The sequence below is a fragment of the Onychomys torridus genome, chromosome 8 (assembly GCF_903995425.1).
Source record: "Onychomys torridus chromosome 8, mOncTor1.1, whole genome shotgun sequence".
Lineage (NCBI taxonomy): Eukaryota > Metazoa > Chordata > Mammalia > Rodentia > Cricetidae > Onychomys > Onychomys torridus.
The window spans coordinates 41,298,288-41,312,999 of NC_050450.1; the positions used below are offsets into that span (position 1 = coordinate 41,298,288).

At 48.4% G+C, this 14,712-nt stretch overlaps 1 protein-coding gene across 1 annotated transcript in view; it reads left to right on the top strand.

Annotated features, from left to right (window-relative positions):
* Positions 1–9,669, top strand: part of Fstl4 (follistatin like 4) — a 421,445-nt gene extending 411,776 nt beyond the window's left edge. Inside the window, exons 15-16 of the mRNA XM_036197831.1 lie at positions 2,090–2,199; positions 3,712–9,669. Coding sequence (XP_036053724.1) covers positions 2,090–2,199; positions 3,712–4,414 — 813 coding nt within the window. The 3' untranslated portion in view covers positions 4,415–9,669. The remainder of the gene's footprint in view (positions 1–2,089; positions 2,200–3,711) is intronic.
* The last annotated feature ends 5,043 nt before the right edge of the window (positions 9,670–14,712 follow it).

Below are 14,712 nucleotides of genomic sequence, written 5' to 3' on the forward strand. Positions count from 1 at the left end.
GTGCCCAAAGAACCAGGGATCTTTCAGAATTACCTTTGTAGCATTTGTGGGCTCAGCTATGTGCTAGGTCACAAGGCCAAGGCCAGAAGAACCTCAGGGCTCAGAGAAATAAAGTTGACACACTGCATCGGCTCAATGGTCCGTGGTGCTGTGTTTGATGAAGCCACCTCTGAATATAGGGTGTCAGGGTGGTGAAGCATGAGTGATGCTGACCAGCGACAGCCTGTAATTTCCCATCTCTGTTATAAGCTGAAATGACAGACCCGGTATCAAACAGCGATTGCATGCTGCCTTGGAATTCTCAGCCATGTTTCCCAGAGACTCTCTTAGACCCAGGGTCCAATCCTTATATTTTCTTAATGCCCCGTTCTATGAGCTGCTCTCCCATGAACTTGTCAAGAAAGCATCATCCTACCATTTTTTAAACAGGAAAATACGCTCCATACAACTTCAACATCACTTGGAGACTAGAAATCCCAGCATGCATCCCTCTGCTCCAGCATCTTGCCTGCTGACGTTCCCCCACCCCCAAGGCTAGCAAGGAGATATACAAAGACTCCAGCCTCAAACCTGCCTCAACAGGCAAGCCAGCTGCCGTTTGTTTTGTCATGAAAGTGAGAGCCAGAAGGCAGTCCCTTTTCTAAAGGCAAAGTGGGCATGCTTCAAACTGTGTGTTCAGCAGCCCCACCAGAGACTGCCCTTGTCCTGTAGTCTGGCTTTGGGCTGCAAAAAACCTGGGTCCTTTCAACTACTGCCATGGCCACAATATGATGGGGGGGGGGGCGGAGTTTTCTCTCCTGGTTGAGAGTTGAGGGTCTGCTTCCTATCCCCAGTGCCATTGAGCTAAAATTGCCTGTGAGCTGGCCAAGCCCACACTGTAGTATAGATGTTCCTCTTTCTAGGCAGTGGCCTAGAACCTACAGATAGATGACCATATACAGAAGGCAGGGGGTCATGGGCCACCTTGGTTAGCCAAGTGGCTTCACCTAGGGGACCCAGTTTTGTCTCACCCTGGCTAACCTCTCCCTCCACCTAGCTACCCTTGCCCTGACTCAACACTACAGCGACACACACCCGGGGCTGGATCTACTTGCTTTCTGCTGAGTCTACAGGGCAGAAAGCATTGCAGAGGCAAGCATTCTCTGGTTTGTGCAAAGCATGGGACCATTAGGAAGCAAGTCCCTATTGCACGGCCAGAGTCACACTGCAAAATGCCATCATGGCATGAGTGACAACCCTGCAGGATGCCTGCTTTCTCTCACCAGTTCTGGGGGCTCACATTCTGACAGCAATATGGGACAGAAATTCCCAGAAAACTATGCTAAGGCACCTAGCATCAAAGAAATTAAATTCCAGATTAGGGAGATGGCTCAGTCAGAGTGCTTGTCAGGCAAGCATGAGGACCTGAGTTCCAATCCCCAGAGCCCCTATTTTAAAAAATAAGCCAGTCATGGTAAAACACACTTGTAATCCAGTGCTGAGAAGGTAGAGGCTAGCAGATATGTGATGGATTACAGGTCAGTGAGAGACCTTGGCTCAGACACACATAGTGGACAGGACATGAGAAATGATACCCAAGATTGACCTCTAGCCTCTACTAGCATATGCGCACCTGTGCACGCACGCGCACACACATGCTTGCCCCACACAAACATACAAAAACACTATATGTTCAATAATGTCCTAGTCCGTGAGTGCATTGTTCAAGTTCTTTCCCTGAGGCTGAGCAAGAGATGCAAACACCAGAAGTGAGGAAGGCTATCTCTGACACATTACCTTACCAGGGAGGGAATCTTCCTTGGAAACCCCAGCACCATTCCTTAGGTCCTCACCCCACCCCCCTGCAGGGTGGCAGGAAGCAGACTGCCAGGTCTGACGGAGGTGGGAGTGGCCAGTCGGGCCTTCACTTCCTGCTCCAGGAAGAACAGGCGCCTAATCTCCATGTTCCCAAACAGTCCCACTTGGCTCCTGTCCCTTCCCTGAGACCAGGGTTTACCCACCATCTTTCTCACCATCTGTGGGGTCTACAGCTAAACATACACATACCCAGTTCTCCAGCCCCTCTTGAATGGGCACCTCTCTGTTACAGGTCATCACAGAAGCCAGTGCTGGCCAGGGCCAGCACCTCATCCGAACAACGTTTGCAGGAGTGGATGACTTCTTTATACCCCCAACAAATCTCATCATCAACCACATCAGGTAGGATTGGTCCGCCACGACTCTGCAGGGCTGAACTCAGCCCTACCCTGTCTGCCTAGGCAGTCATGCTCCCCCCTCCCTCTCAATGCTTCCTGATCTGCCTTTAGATAGAGAAGTGAACAACCTATCCCACCAACCACCACACCCCCGACACAGCAGACCCAGAGCCTGGTTCCCCTGCTAAGCATACTTTCTAATTAAAGTGTTCCCAGTTCCCAGAGTCTTTAGGGACTGGCCACTCCCCTTCCTTCCTCACTTCATAGAGCACCCACAGGCTCTGCAAAAGTCCCCTGCTGTGCCATCAAGACCCCAAAGATCTCACTGTGTATGCCTCTGTGCACCGACATCAGACACTGTCTTCAGGAAAAAAATGATTCACTTCTGCACGCTGATGCTAGGGACCTAAAGAGGACAATAGCCTCCCTAAGGACCACTTCCCTGCAGGGCCTCAGAGCTTGAATGCATGCACGAGACCCCCACCAGGATCCTGGATCCAGCCAGGAGTGGTGCAGGCGCAGATGCTCCTGAGTGGCTTTTAAGTTCAAGTTCCTTTAAGGGCATCTCCCTCTGCTTCTTTAAGGATGCTTTAAAGTCCATGTCTGGGACATTTTGCTCACTCAGGAGATACCTTTTTTTTCTTCCCAAGAAGAAATTATGGAAACCGATTTCTCCTATTCCTTTAAGTGCATGCATTCAGCACCAAGGGCCTTTGTGAGCAAGACACTCAGGCACAGGATCTCTGGGGAAGTCTCACCTCGAGTCAGATCTCCCATACTTGCAATCATCTCCAACAGCATTTTAGGAAGCCAGATGAGATCGAGTCCCATCTGCTGGGGCTCCCTCTGGGATCCGATCTTCCCAACTGCCCTGGGAAGAGAAAGAGCTCTTTTAGAGTCCCTGAGGCTCAGAAAGGCAAGCAGCTGGTCCTAGGCTTTGTAGCCAAAGGGCATCACAGCACCACCAGGCCGTGTGGCTTCTGGGGCAAAAGCTGCCCCAAGCTGCTTCTTGCCCACATCATGGATGCCAGAGGGGGGACCATGCTGTGCATTCCTCCCCCAACATCAGGACTACAAACAGGAATTCTGTCCTTGTTTAGCTGCATCTGTGTCTTCAAATTCAAACAGTTCAGGAGCAGGCTGACTGACAAGGGTCCTTGTGACAGTCCGGGCAAAAGTCAGTCTTTTTCTCCAAGGCCTGCAAGCCCAGATCCCCACCCCAGCTAACATACGCTAAGGAAGTGGTCCAGAGAGAAGCCATTGAGGGCCTTTCTCCCACCCTTCAAAAGCACCTTTTTCAAAGATGAGTGGGTTTTGCAAACATGCAAATCCAAGAACATTTGTACTCAACTGCATGTGACTCAAGAGTGTAGGTAACTGACTCTGGAGGTGTCCCCTGCAGAATGATAGCTCTTATTACTAGACCGTTAGATGCCATCATTTAAAACAAATCACAGATGCTCTCTGCCCCCAACAGTGGCCGCGTGCTCTCTGACCTCCATTGCTCTCCTCCCAGGTTTGGTTTCATCCTCAACAAGTCTGACTCTGCTGTCCACAAAGTTGACCTGGAGACTCTGATGCCCCTCAAGACTATCAGCCTGAAGCCCTATGGCTGCATGCCTCAAGCCATGGCACACACCCACCTGGGCGGCTACTTCTTCGTGCAATGCTGGCAGGACACCCCCACCTCCGCTGGCCCACAGCTTCTCATTGACAGTGTCACAGACTCGGTGCTGGGCCCTAACACTGACATCACAGGCACCCCCTATGTGTCCCCTGACGGACGCTTCATCGTCAGTGTCTCCAACAAGGGCCCCTGGCTGCACGTGCAGGAGGTCACAGTACGGGGGGAAATCCAGACCCTATATGACCTAAAAATAAACCCGGGCATCTCAGACTTGGCATTTCAGCATTCCTTCACTGAAGGCAATCAGTACAACGCCTATGCCACTCTCGACAAGGAGCCAGACCTGCTGTTCCTCGAGCTGTCCACCGGGAAAATGGGCAGGCTGAAGAACTTAAAGGAGCCACCTACTGGGCCAGCCCCACCCTGGGGTGGACCCCGCAGAATCCTGAGGGACAGCGGGCTCTTTGGACAGTACCTCCTCACGCCAGCTCAAGAGTCGATGTTCCTGATCAACGGGAGACAAAATGCCCTGAGATGCGAGGTGTCGGGCACAAAGGGTGTGGCCACAGTAGTGTGGGTCGGGGAGGTATGAAAGGTCCAGTCAGGAACTTTGGGTCCAGGAGTACCACCTTAGTCCTGACACCAGAGCCCCAACCAGGCGCACTGTACATTTTCACAGACAAAAAAGCCAAACCCTGTACTTCGCTTTGTGGTTCAACACTGATCTCCTTGCAAGTTCCCTAGTATAAGGTATGCGCTGCAACCAAGATCGGGAGGGTTTCCGTTTCAGAAGTATGACTTAATGCCTTGAGCTGTGACGAGAACACATGCTGCTGTGTGCAAGGAAATCATCTCTGTTCCTGGCTGCACACCATGTCACCTGGGGACACCACAGAACCGAGGGATCCTGCTGCCCAGGCTGACACTTCCGTCGGTTGCCTTCACATAGTCATTATCCTCACCCGCCAGCCCCAGCCAGTGCCCTGAAGGAGTGGCCTGGGCAGTGGGGTTGAGCAGGGCTGTCCCTCTTAGCGGGCTGGCCTTCTGCCCCTGCTGGGGACTTCACTTGCCCCACCCCGGATGCTGCTTGCTTGCTTTTCCAGCTGAGTGCTATACCCCTGCGGGAGAGCCTCTGAGACTTACTACACCTTGGGGAATGGGGAAATCACCTGCTTTATTTTGGAATTTTTTGATTAAAACTAATTTTTTTATAATCTCAGATGCGAGGATGCAGAGACATGCTCTCCAAGGCACGGTTATATTCCTCCCAGGCTTAGGTCAAGTCTCTGAGGGGAGAGGGTCCCAACAGTACATCCCATGTGCAGAAAAAAGACACCCAAGAAATAGCGGCCCTCCACACCATTGTGCTGGCCCAAGTGCAGCCCATAACTACCATGTTAAAATCTGTGCTGGGTCCCCAAGAGACCAAGCTGAGCCCTGTGTGCCTGCTTTTTGCCATAGAAAGGCAACACGTTATTAAGGAAGCCTAATGCGCCAGCCAGCATAAGTACAGGCCCAGGGCAGACCAGGCTTTCCTGATAAGGCGTAGGCAGCCTCTGAGAGCAATGCCAAAATCCAGAAGCCATGAGTGCCATCCATCCAGAGTTCTAAGGCTGTATTTCTGCAGGAGCGGTCGGCACTGATGCGTCAGCCCCTGTCACCACACCTCAAGAGAGCCCCTTGTCCCTAAGTGTTTTCATTCCCACAATCCAATCTACACCCTCTCCCACAAAGGGCTGTGTCAGCCCCTCCTGTCTGCCTGTGGTAGGCTCTCAGGCCATTAGGAAGAGGCGCAACCCAGCCAGCCCTATGGGGACCAACTGTGTCAGAGACTCTCAGCAACAAAGAGACCCCTCCAGCCCAGTTTCGCAGAACACTCCTGTCCTCTCCCATGTCTGTGGCCAAAATTTACCAGCTTTCTAGTTCGAATGATTATTCTGCAAACCCACAGCATTGAGACAGTGGGTCTACCCCAGACATTTCGGCTAACTTAGCCACTTTTACCTGCCAACAATGGCCATGACCTTGAAAACGCAGACTGCCCCTCCCTCCCGCTTCCAGCATGCGTGCGCAACCCCCATTGCTCACTCGAGTTTCCTGCCTCTTAGGCCACTAAACAACTGCCCCTTACAGTCCAAGGCTGTACATGTGCTATCATGTTTCAGATCTGGGTAATGACTAGACACATAGAAGTTGAGGATGCTAACCTCAGAGGCCTAATGGCCAGCTTCACAATGGGGTAGATGGTAATACATCTTACCCCTTTTTAATCGCCTTGGTATCTTAATACAATTCCAGAGTCCCATGTTTTCACTAAAATCTTCCAGTGTTCACACATTTCTCCTTTTGGAACAATAGCGTCTGCCTCAGGCTGAGCCTCAAAGAGGCAGAGCATCATCTCCCCAAGCCCACCAAGGCAAGGGTACCCACGCTCTTTGGATGAAGTATTCCAAAGTCAAAAGCAGATCTAGTCCAACAAACAAGAAGAAAGCAGGAGTGCTACTTGGTCACTGTCCCCCGTCTCTGCACATTCCTGGAAGTCACTCCCAGATTTCTCTTTTCTTCTGGTTGAGTTACTGGAGATAGCATATGTCCAGTGACCTGCATGTAAGACATAAAGAAAGCAAAAACTCAGAAGAAACCTGAAGCCTAGTCCACATGTCCATAGCTCAGCCCCAGATGCAGTCACAAAAGTGAGATGGCTTCCTGGCGATAACGCCAGTAGAAAGCAGAGGACCACGGGAAATCGTTCCTAGCTTCCCAGTCTCTTCACTTCGGGGCCAGAAGAGAGAGGGACTCGTGAGTCAAGTTTGAAACCCACTGGCAGAAGATGTCAACACCGCTAGTCAGTCTCCTGCAACAAGCCCAGCCCGTGGGGGTTGGTCTGAACACAAAGATTGACAGCTAACAGTTTACCAGGAAAAGATTGGTTTAACCAAGAAAATCACCAGGAAAGCTGTTTACATAAACCCCACCCGTAATTCTTAACATTCAGCTGATGATGCAAACATTCAACTGTTCTTTTCTTTCCAGAAAACAAATTCTGTGCACCTGTAGCTACTGGTTCTCCTTCTGCCCCAAAGTCCTCATGCTACATTTTACCCAGCCACCCCAGAATGCACGGAAGAGAGCCTTCCTGCTTCTGACGGAGGGTGTGATCCTCTTGTCCAAACAGGCCACCCCCAGTATGGTTAAAGGGATCTCTTCAATTCCCAAGTCACACAGACATCCTGCTGCCTTCCTGAATCACAGGAGGAGGCTGGAAAAGGCCTGAAGTCATGGCTGGGATCACATACTCGTACTACACTGCAGGTTCTCTGAGGTAAAGAGTGAGCATCACCAACAGAGCTATCTCCCCTCCACCAGCTCTCTGTTCAGGAAAGGGCTCCCAACTGAAGGGAAACCACCCAGGAGGACTGCTTGCTCCCCCAAACAGAGCCAAGAGCAGCAGCAGCCTGCTGCCACAGAGCATGGGAACTTCTGAGTCTTCGTCCAGCGCAGCAGGAGTCGGCTTTTGCACAGCTGCATCTTCTCATTCATCTGATGACCAATAACCTGTGAACTAAGGGAGATCTCAGAACTGAGATGGGAAACAGATTCGCGCTGGATATATTTTTGTACCACGGGCTAAAGTGTAGTTGCTTCATTTTTTCATGTGTTTCGTTCAGATGCCACTGATGGTGGACCATCTTCACTAACAAGCACCACAACTATCTCCCCAACCCTCCCTTCCAGAAGCAAGCCTCCTGGGAAATCGTTGCCATTCCTCTCCCTTCTGCACACCCACCAATCTACCTCACATCTTCCTCCCGGGCACCCCACACCCCCAGAATGCCACCCCAGGAGGCCAGAGATGATGGAAGACTACTGTTAGTACTGACTCGGAAGTCCTCCACCAGCCCCACCCCCAGTCCCACCCCACATGTGATCAGAACCCACGCATAGCACCTTGCTGTCCAAAATCACAGCCCAAACCTAGTTCTCAGGCCTACCCAGTTAGAAGCCGAAGACTAGAGAAAGCACCATCAGGGTGGTCAGAAAGAGGGACCCTCACCCAGCAGGGAGAGAGCTGGTGGCATTTCATTTCAGGCCGGCCTCACACTAGGCAGTCCACCCTCTCCGTCTTTTCTCACTTCATTCACTTTCTTCCTGGTTCCCTTCCGGTATCCCAGATGCTCCTGAGTTCCCCCATGATGGCCCTCATCCTTCAAGGAGCAACAGCGCTCTATCACACCAGCTTCATGTGCCCTTTGCCCACCTGCTCCTTGCTTTGAGGGTTCAAAGGAGAAGTCACTCACAGACCAGATGCTACCATTTGCTCCCAGACCACCACAGAAGCAACGTGGTTTTGTCCAAGAACATCACTAAATGTCTAGGTTTGGTTTCTCTCCATAGCCACAAAGATGATAAATGGGATATTTAAGATCCAACAGGAGCAGGGAACTCAGGGTGTGACCACAAGATGCCAAGCAGCTGGTGGAAGGCAAGCCACTTCCTGTTTATCACACTGACTTGAGGATCTGGGGTGTCTTGGCTGGGTCTGTAGACTTGGGCATCAACTCCCCAGCAGATACCTAGAGATAATAAGCAAGCATCATCTTAGGTCTTCACATTCTTCTCTGGCTCTTTGGGCATCTAGCTAGGAAGTATAATTTAACCAAACACAATGGGTGAAATTATGGGCTATGTAAGGAGAGGAGAAATGGACTCCCAGAATTCATAGAGGCTTTTTTAGCTGGCACCAGTACATTTAGGGCATTTTTGCTTTTTAGACAAAGTCACTGTTTATGCACCTTTCTTTCCACACTCAACTTAATGACCATGGTTCAGTCCATTTCCCAGGGCTCACTCCCATGCCAGTTCCTACCATTCATGGAGCATCAGCTTCCTACCATACAGGCATCATGTGACCTCTGGTCATGATGCCTTGCTGCTTTAGTGTTCCAATGAAAAGCCAAGAGTGGCCTAGAAAATATGGCCCTACCCTAGACAACTCTAGAGAACCCTGCCTACAGCCCGCAAAGCCTTGTGTATGGACTGGCCCCCTACACCAAGTCTTGGTGACATGTTGCTCTCCACAGTTGACCTTCTGGAAAAAGGGAAGCAGCAGTGGCTGGTTGTGAGGTCCAGGGCTCTCTAAACTCTAAGTCCTCATCCACTGTCTAGCATGCCATCTCCAGAGATGGGAGAGAAACAAGCTTGCAGGCGACCAGACCCAGACCCACTGTGCCCCCTGGTGGTAGCACACCACACTCACACCCTCCCTGCCTGCCTCCTCCACCCTCCTCCCTCCCTGCCCTGGCTCCAGGGCTCGCCATGTCCCCCAGTGCTGCTGCCCTGCTTCCTGAAGGCTGTGTAAAATGACCCAAAGTGAAACTGGGCATGAAGTTTTGCTGGAGTGGTCCTACACCGTCTCACACTATTGTGTTGCCGAATGACCTTCGAGTTGTGGAACCCCTACACACACCGTCAAAAGATTTTCACCCTTTCCCCGCCTCAGAAAAACCCTTGGATCTCTTACATTGAGGCAAGCTACATTTTTTTGAGCAGTTGTGTGGACTCCGAAATATATTTTCTGTAATCAGTATTTCTCAAAAGGCCGCCTGTAATTATTATACACATGTGAATTTTTTCCTTATTTATAAGATATATATAAATTATTTTTAATACATCAACTTTAGTAGAAATTTGTACCGACACAGTAACAGTATGTGGCATTTGAAATAAGTTTGTGTTTATTTTGATGTATGACACGGTATTGAACACATGATGTATTTACTGTATCACTTGACAAGAAAAAAAAGACTCACAGATTATCATAAAGTATGGTCATTGTCAATGCTCTTTTTTCTGAGGATTTTACAATAAAACTTAAAAAAGAATTACCTTTTGGACACTAGTCTGTCAGCAGCTGTGAAAGTGAGAATTGACAAATGGGAAACCCAAAGTTTGGTTTGGTTTGGTTTGGGGTTTTGTTTTTTATTTGTTTGTTTGTTTTCCAGTCATGGTATTTCTGTATAGCCCCAGCTGCCCTGGAACTCTCTATGTAGACCAGGCTGGCCTTGAACTCATAGATCCACCTGCCTCTGCCTCCTGAGCACTGGGATTAAAGGCGTGCACTGCCACTGCTGCATTTCAATGGAAGCAGAGGCTCAGAACAGAACTGGCTCCATTTCAAGTCTACAGCGAATGGATGCTGGTGTCTGACCTGATTTACCCACATACAAAGCCTGAGCCTCAGTTCCCCCACCCTCTGATTTCTAGATCTGCCTCATTAACATTTGTGGGAGGATAGGGGTCTAGCCGTTTCCTGTGTGGTGAGCACTGAGCCTGAGCCAAATGCAATCACATGATACAAAGCAGAGCACAGTGACCAATTGCCCACTGTCCCTGACCTTGGCCCCACCCAAGCCTGTGCTCATCACATGGGTGCAGTTCACTCCAACACCTGCCTGTAATGGTGCGGGAGCCCATGTCTCACCTGACATCCCAGATGTCCATCCTGCCCCAGCCAAGGAGGCCACTCAGACAAAAAGGGTTTGAGCTCCATGTGCCCAGATGGTCTGCCTCAGATTTGTTCCTTCCATAGCCAGAACATTTTTGCAACCACATCTACTCTCTGTTCAGCCATTGCTTTCCAAAACGCATCTCTGTATCCAGGCTGAGTCTGCATGAAACCTAGAGTCGAAAGCTAAGAAACCCAAGAAGTATGAGAGCCTGGCTCATCAACCATGCACTCAGGAATGCTCACTTGGGAGTAATTTTTGGATGAGATGATCCGAGTTAAATAAAAATGCCTGGGCCGGGCTGTGTGGCGGTGCACGCCTTTAATCCCAGCACTCGGGAGGCAGAGGCAGGCAGATCTTTGTGAGTTCGAGGCCAGCCTGGGCTACCAAGTGAGTTTCAGGAAAGCCACAAAACTACACTGAGAAACCCTGTCTCGAAAAATAAAAAAAATAAAATAAAAAATAAAAATGCCTGATGAACAGTATGGGTCACAACCTGCCTACCAATAGAAGAGACAAAAGCAATGGGTTTACATGAGAGGACAGCCAGAATGCTGGCCCTGGAGACATGACGGCTGTATGAGATCTCTGCACACCCAGTAGAGTTGGAGGCTAGAAGAGCTGTGGGGTAGAATTCCATATTGTTACAAAAATCAGTGGCCAGCCTCCGGCTGTGCAGTTGGAGCATCTTCCCTGGCAGGTGGTACAGGTGTCAGGTTGAAAGGAAGGAAAGGGGGACACTTCCAAAAGCATGCCCGTGTCTCCCGACCTGCATCCATGTTCCCGGTGCCTGGGAGCTTGGTCAACTATCTGCGCACAGCCTGAAGTCGTTCTGTTCAGGGAAAACTCTCCTGGGGAGAGACACAAAGGGTTCCATGGGGAAAGTCTCAAGAGAGGGAGAGTTCCCAGGACATGTAGGCAGAGGCTGCAAGATGGTCAGGGATCCTATCCTATGGGCACAGAGGCCTGGGATGCTGAACACCAGTGAAGTAACTATCAGTAGCTTTAGGGTCAGGATATGGGTGGAAAAGGACTGCTCTAGGTCACCCTAGGTGGAGGAAGAGGTCTTGGGGATACCCTGAGTTTGGGAAAAGGCAAAGATACCCAGATAAGGACAGGCACAAGGATGTCTCTACAGGACAGAGGGAACTGGGGAGTCCACAGGCTCCAGAAAAGCTGAGTCCCAAGTTTTCCCAACGGCAGGCCAGGAAGCTGTGGGGTTTGTTTGTTTGTCTGTTTGTTTGTTTGTTTGTAGACAGAGTCTCACCATGTAGGCGTGGCTAACCTGAGATTCACTATTAATCCCAGCACTCAGGGTTACAGGCAGAGTTAGGTGAGTCTCTATGAGTTCAAGGCCAGCCTGGTCTATCTACATAGTTATTTCCTGACCATCCAGGGAGACTCTGTCTTTAAAAAAAAAAAAAAAAAAAAAAAACCCTAAGCTAAACTAAAGCCTTTTGCTTTTGATGCAATAGTGGTCCTTCATGTCCAGATGGATATCACCTTAATATTTAAATGTCTGTGCAAAAAAATCCTAGTCATTACTTACCTGCCACACCTCCAAAGCCATAGTCATCTTCACTGTGTTCAGAGTCCATCCCTTCCAGCCAAGGTTTCCCACTAAAATGAAATCCAGATACCAGTGTTGACCAATGAGACCAAGCAGTCCTGAGTGGTCCAAAAGAAGGGCTACAAAGCTGATGAGTCATAGACCCTGCTCTTTGTGCAATGGGCAGAATGTTCCCCAACACAGACAACAGGAACACTCTCAGCATCTCTAGGGCACAAATAAGAAAACGCAATATATAGAGACACTGATTAGCCAGAAAGAGAGCCTCAGTCCTGGATGCACACTGATCAGGCGTCCAGGAAAGTCCAGCTCTCAATCAGTGCTCTGATGCTCCACTTGGCAACCACACTCAGTGTGTCAGGGCGTAAGAAACATACCCTGTATATTTTCATTTTGTAAAAAAGTCACCAAGGAAAAAGTATAAGCCACTATATTAACTATGTATAGTTAATATATAAGTTCTAGAGTTATAGAATTCTAGAATTATAAACATGGGTACACAGGATCTCACTGTTCTAAGTCTAAAGCTGCAAGTGAATCTATAATTAGTTTTAAAAAAAAAGCCCTTAGGCCCTGACCATGTCACCAGTGACTCCTTAAACATTAATGGAAGCTACGAAGCGAATTTTAACACAGATCCTTTCAACATATACAAAAGGAAGAAAAAATCCCCAGCTCACTTTGTAATGCCAGAAGTATTCTTTTATCCTAAAATAAAAAAAAAAAAGAAAGAAAAAAGAAAACCACACCCAAGAAAGGGGAAATTACAAGATGACATTACACTCAGGAACATACACGATAAAATTCTAACAGAAATATCAACAAACTGAAACCAGCAATTTAGGGGAAAGGACAGTAGTACATCATGACTAAGTCAGATGAATCTAAGAGTTGCAAAATGATTTAATGAAGCAATTACTTATATTTTTCTATTATTAAATAAAACTCCAGAGTCAAATATTGATGCAAAAACCTGATCGATCGGAGAAGCAGCAAAGAAGGGACCAGTGACCTCCTTTCTCTCTTCTTCAGTCCAAAAGGGCCTGTGTATCTTTCTAACCTCTACTACTTCCTGTGTCTCTCTATATGTCCTGGGTCCTCCAAAACCTCTATGGCTAATTCTAGTCAGTAAGTAGCCAGCTCCACCCTCTGATTCAAGGTAAACTTCATTGTCAGTCTCAGGAGTGTCAGAGTGCAATCAAAATATCCCACAACAATTTAATATTAGGGAGAAAGGATGTAATTCACCACATTATCAGATAAAAGTAGGAAAAGCATATGAGCATCTCAAGAGATTCAGAAAAAGTATCGCCTGAGAGGACCGAGCAGATGCCATAACAGGCTGTTCAGTCTTCTCTCAGAGATCAGGCTTCAATTTCAGTTTCCTGAGACTGGACAGGCAGTTTCTGAGGAAAAGCTATGAACAAGGGACAATTAATCTCCAACACCCCCAACAGCAAGGATGATGAGCGCTTGGTACATGCAGTCCAGGCCTGAGCCATGAACAGCTCAAGGTGATAACCAAATAAGGATGAACCCTGGAACTTGTCCAACCTTGCCCAAAATTGGAATAACTATGCCCTGACCAACCCACAACTAATTCTAGCCAATTAGAAGTTACTAAGATGATTGTCACTTGCTTAAGCCAATCATATCTAAAATGACCTAACTGCCTTAGGACCTCCCCCTTGGCTATGCTTAAAATGAGCCCACACATTCCTCTCAGGGTCTTCACTACCTTGCCTGTGTATGAAATGGCAGGTCTCAGCATGCTAGAATAATAAACGCTCATGCTGATTGCATATGTGGATGGTGGGACTTCCCAGGACCCTAACATTGACAAAATCTTAAAACCACTCTCAGGTGACCTGGACCTGCAGGTTGTTGTTCTGTGGCAGAGTATACTCTCCCCACCTCCTTGCTCATAGAATCCCTCTTCCCTCTCTTCAACTGGACTCCTGGGGCTCAGCCTGGTGTTTGGCTGTGGATTTCTGCATCTACTTCCATCAGTTACTGGATGAAGGCTCTATGATGACAGTTAGGGTAGTCATCAATTTGACCTCCCCTTATCATAAAGACTTCAGTCAGTTCATGGAGACAAAGAAGGGCTACAGCAACAGATTTCACTGAAGCATGAACATGAAGATGAAACACTGAAAGTGCCCTGGATGGGATGAGGAGAAAGACCAGGATCCCACTATTGCCTTTACCATATACACCACCATCCCAGCCAGAGCAACAAGACAAGCAAAAGAGAGAATGGGCAAAACGATGTGTGTAGAAATTCCAACTGAATGTAGAAGATACAGACATGTGATTAACATTAGCAGGAGTTCAGTAACTATTTTCTCATTGGAATAAAATACCTGGCAAAAGCAACCTAAGTAAGGGCGGTTCATTTTGGCTCACAGTTCAAGGGTATTGTCCATCATAGCAGGGAAGTCATGGCAGCAGGAACAGGAAGTGGCTGGTCACATCGTGTCTGTAGTCAGAAAACAGAGTGAGACTATTCCATAACCACAGAACCACAAAAAAGTGCCGCCCATGTTAAGGTGGGTCTTCTCACCTCAGCCTAATCTCTAGAAAACATCATCTCACAGACATGATAGGGATTTGTCTCCAAGGGGATTCTAGATCCTGTCAATACCATTGTTGACAATACAACAGCTACAGTGTTTATAACTACTATGTTAACTCTGCAAGGCATACTAAAAAGGATATTTCCATCTGGAGAGAAGGATAAACACACTCAAGAGGTCACAGGAACAAATTAAACAATGCTGAGAAAGGTAATCAAAAAAGATCCAAGAATTT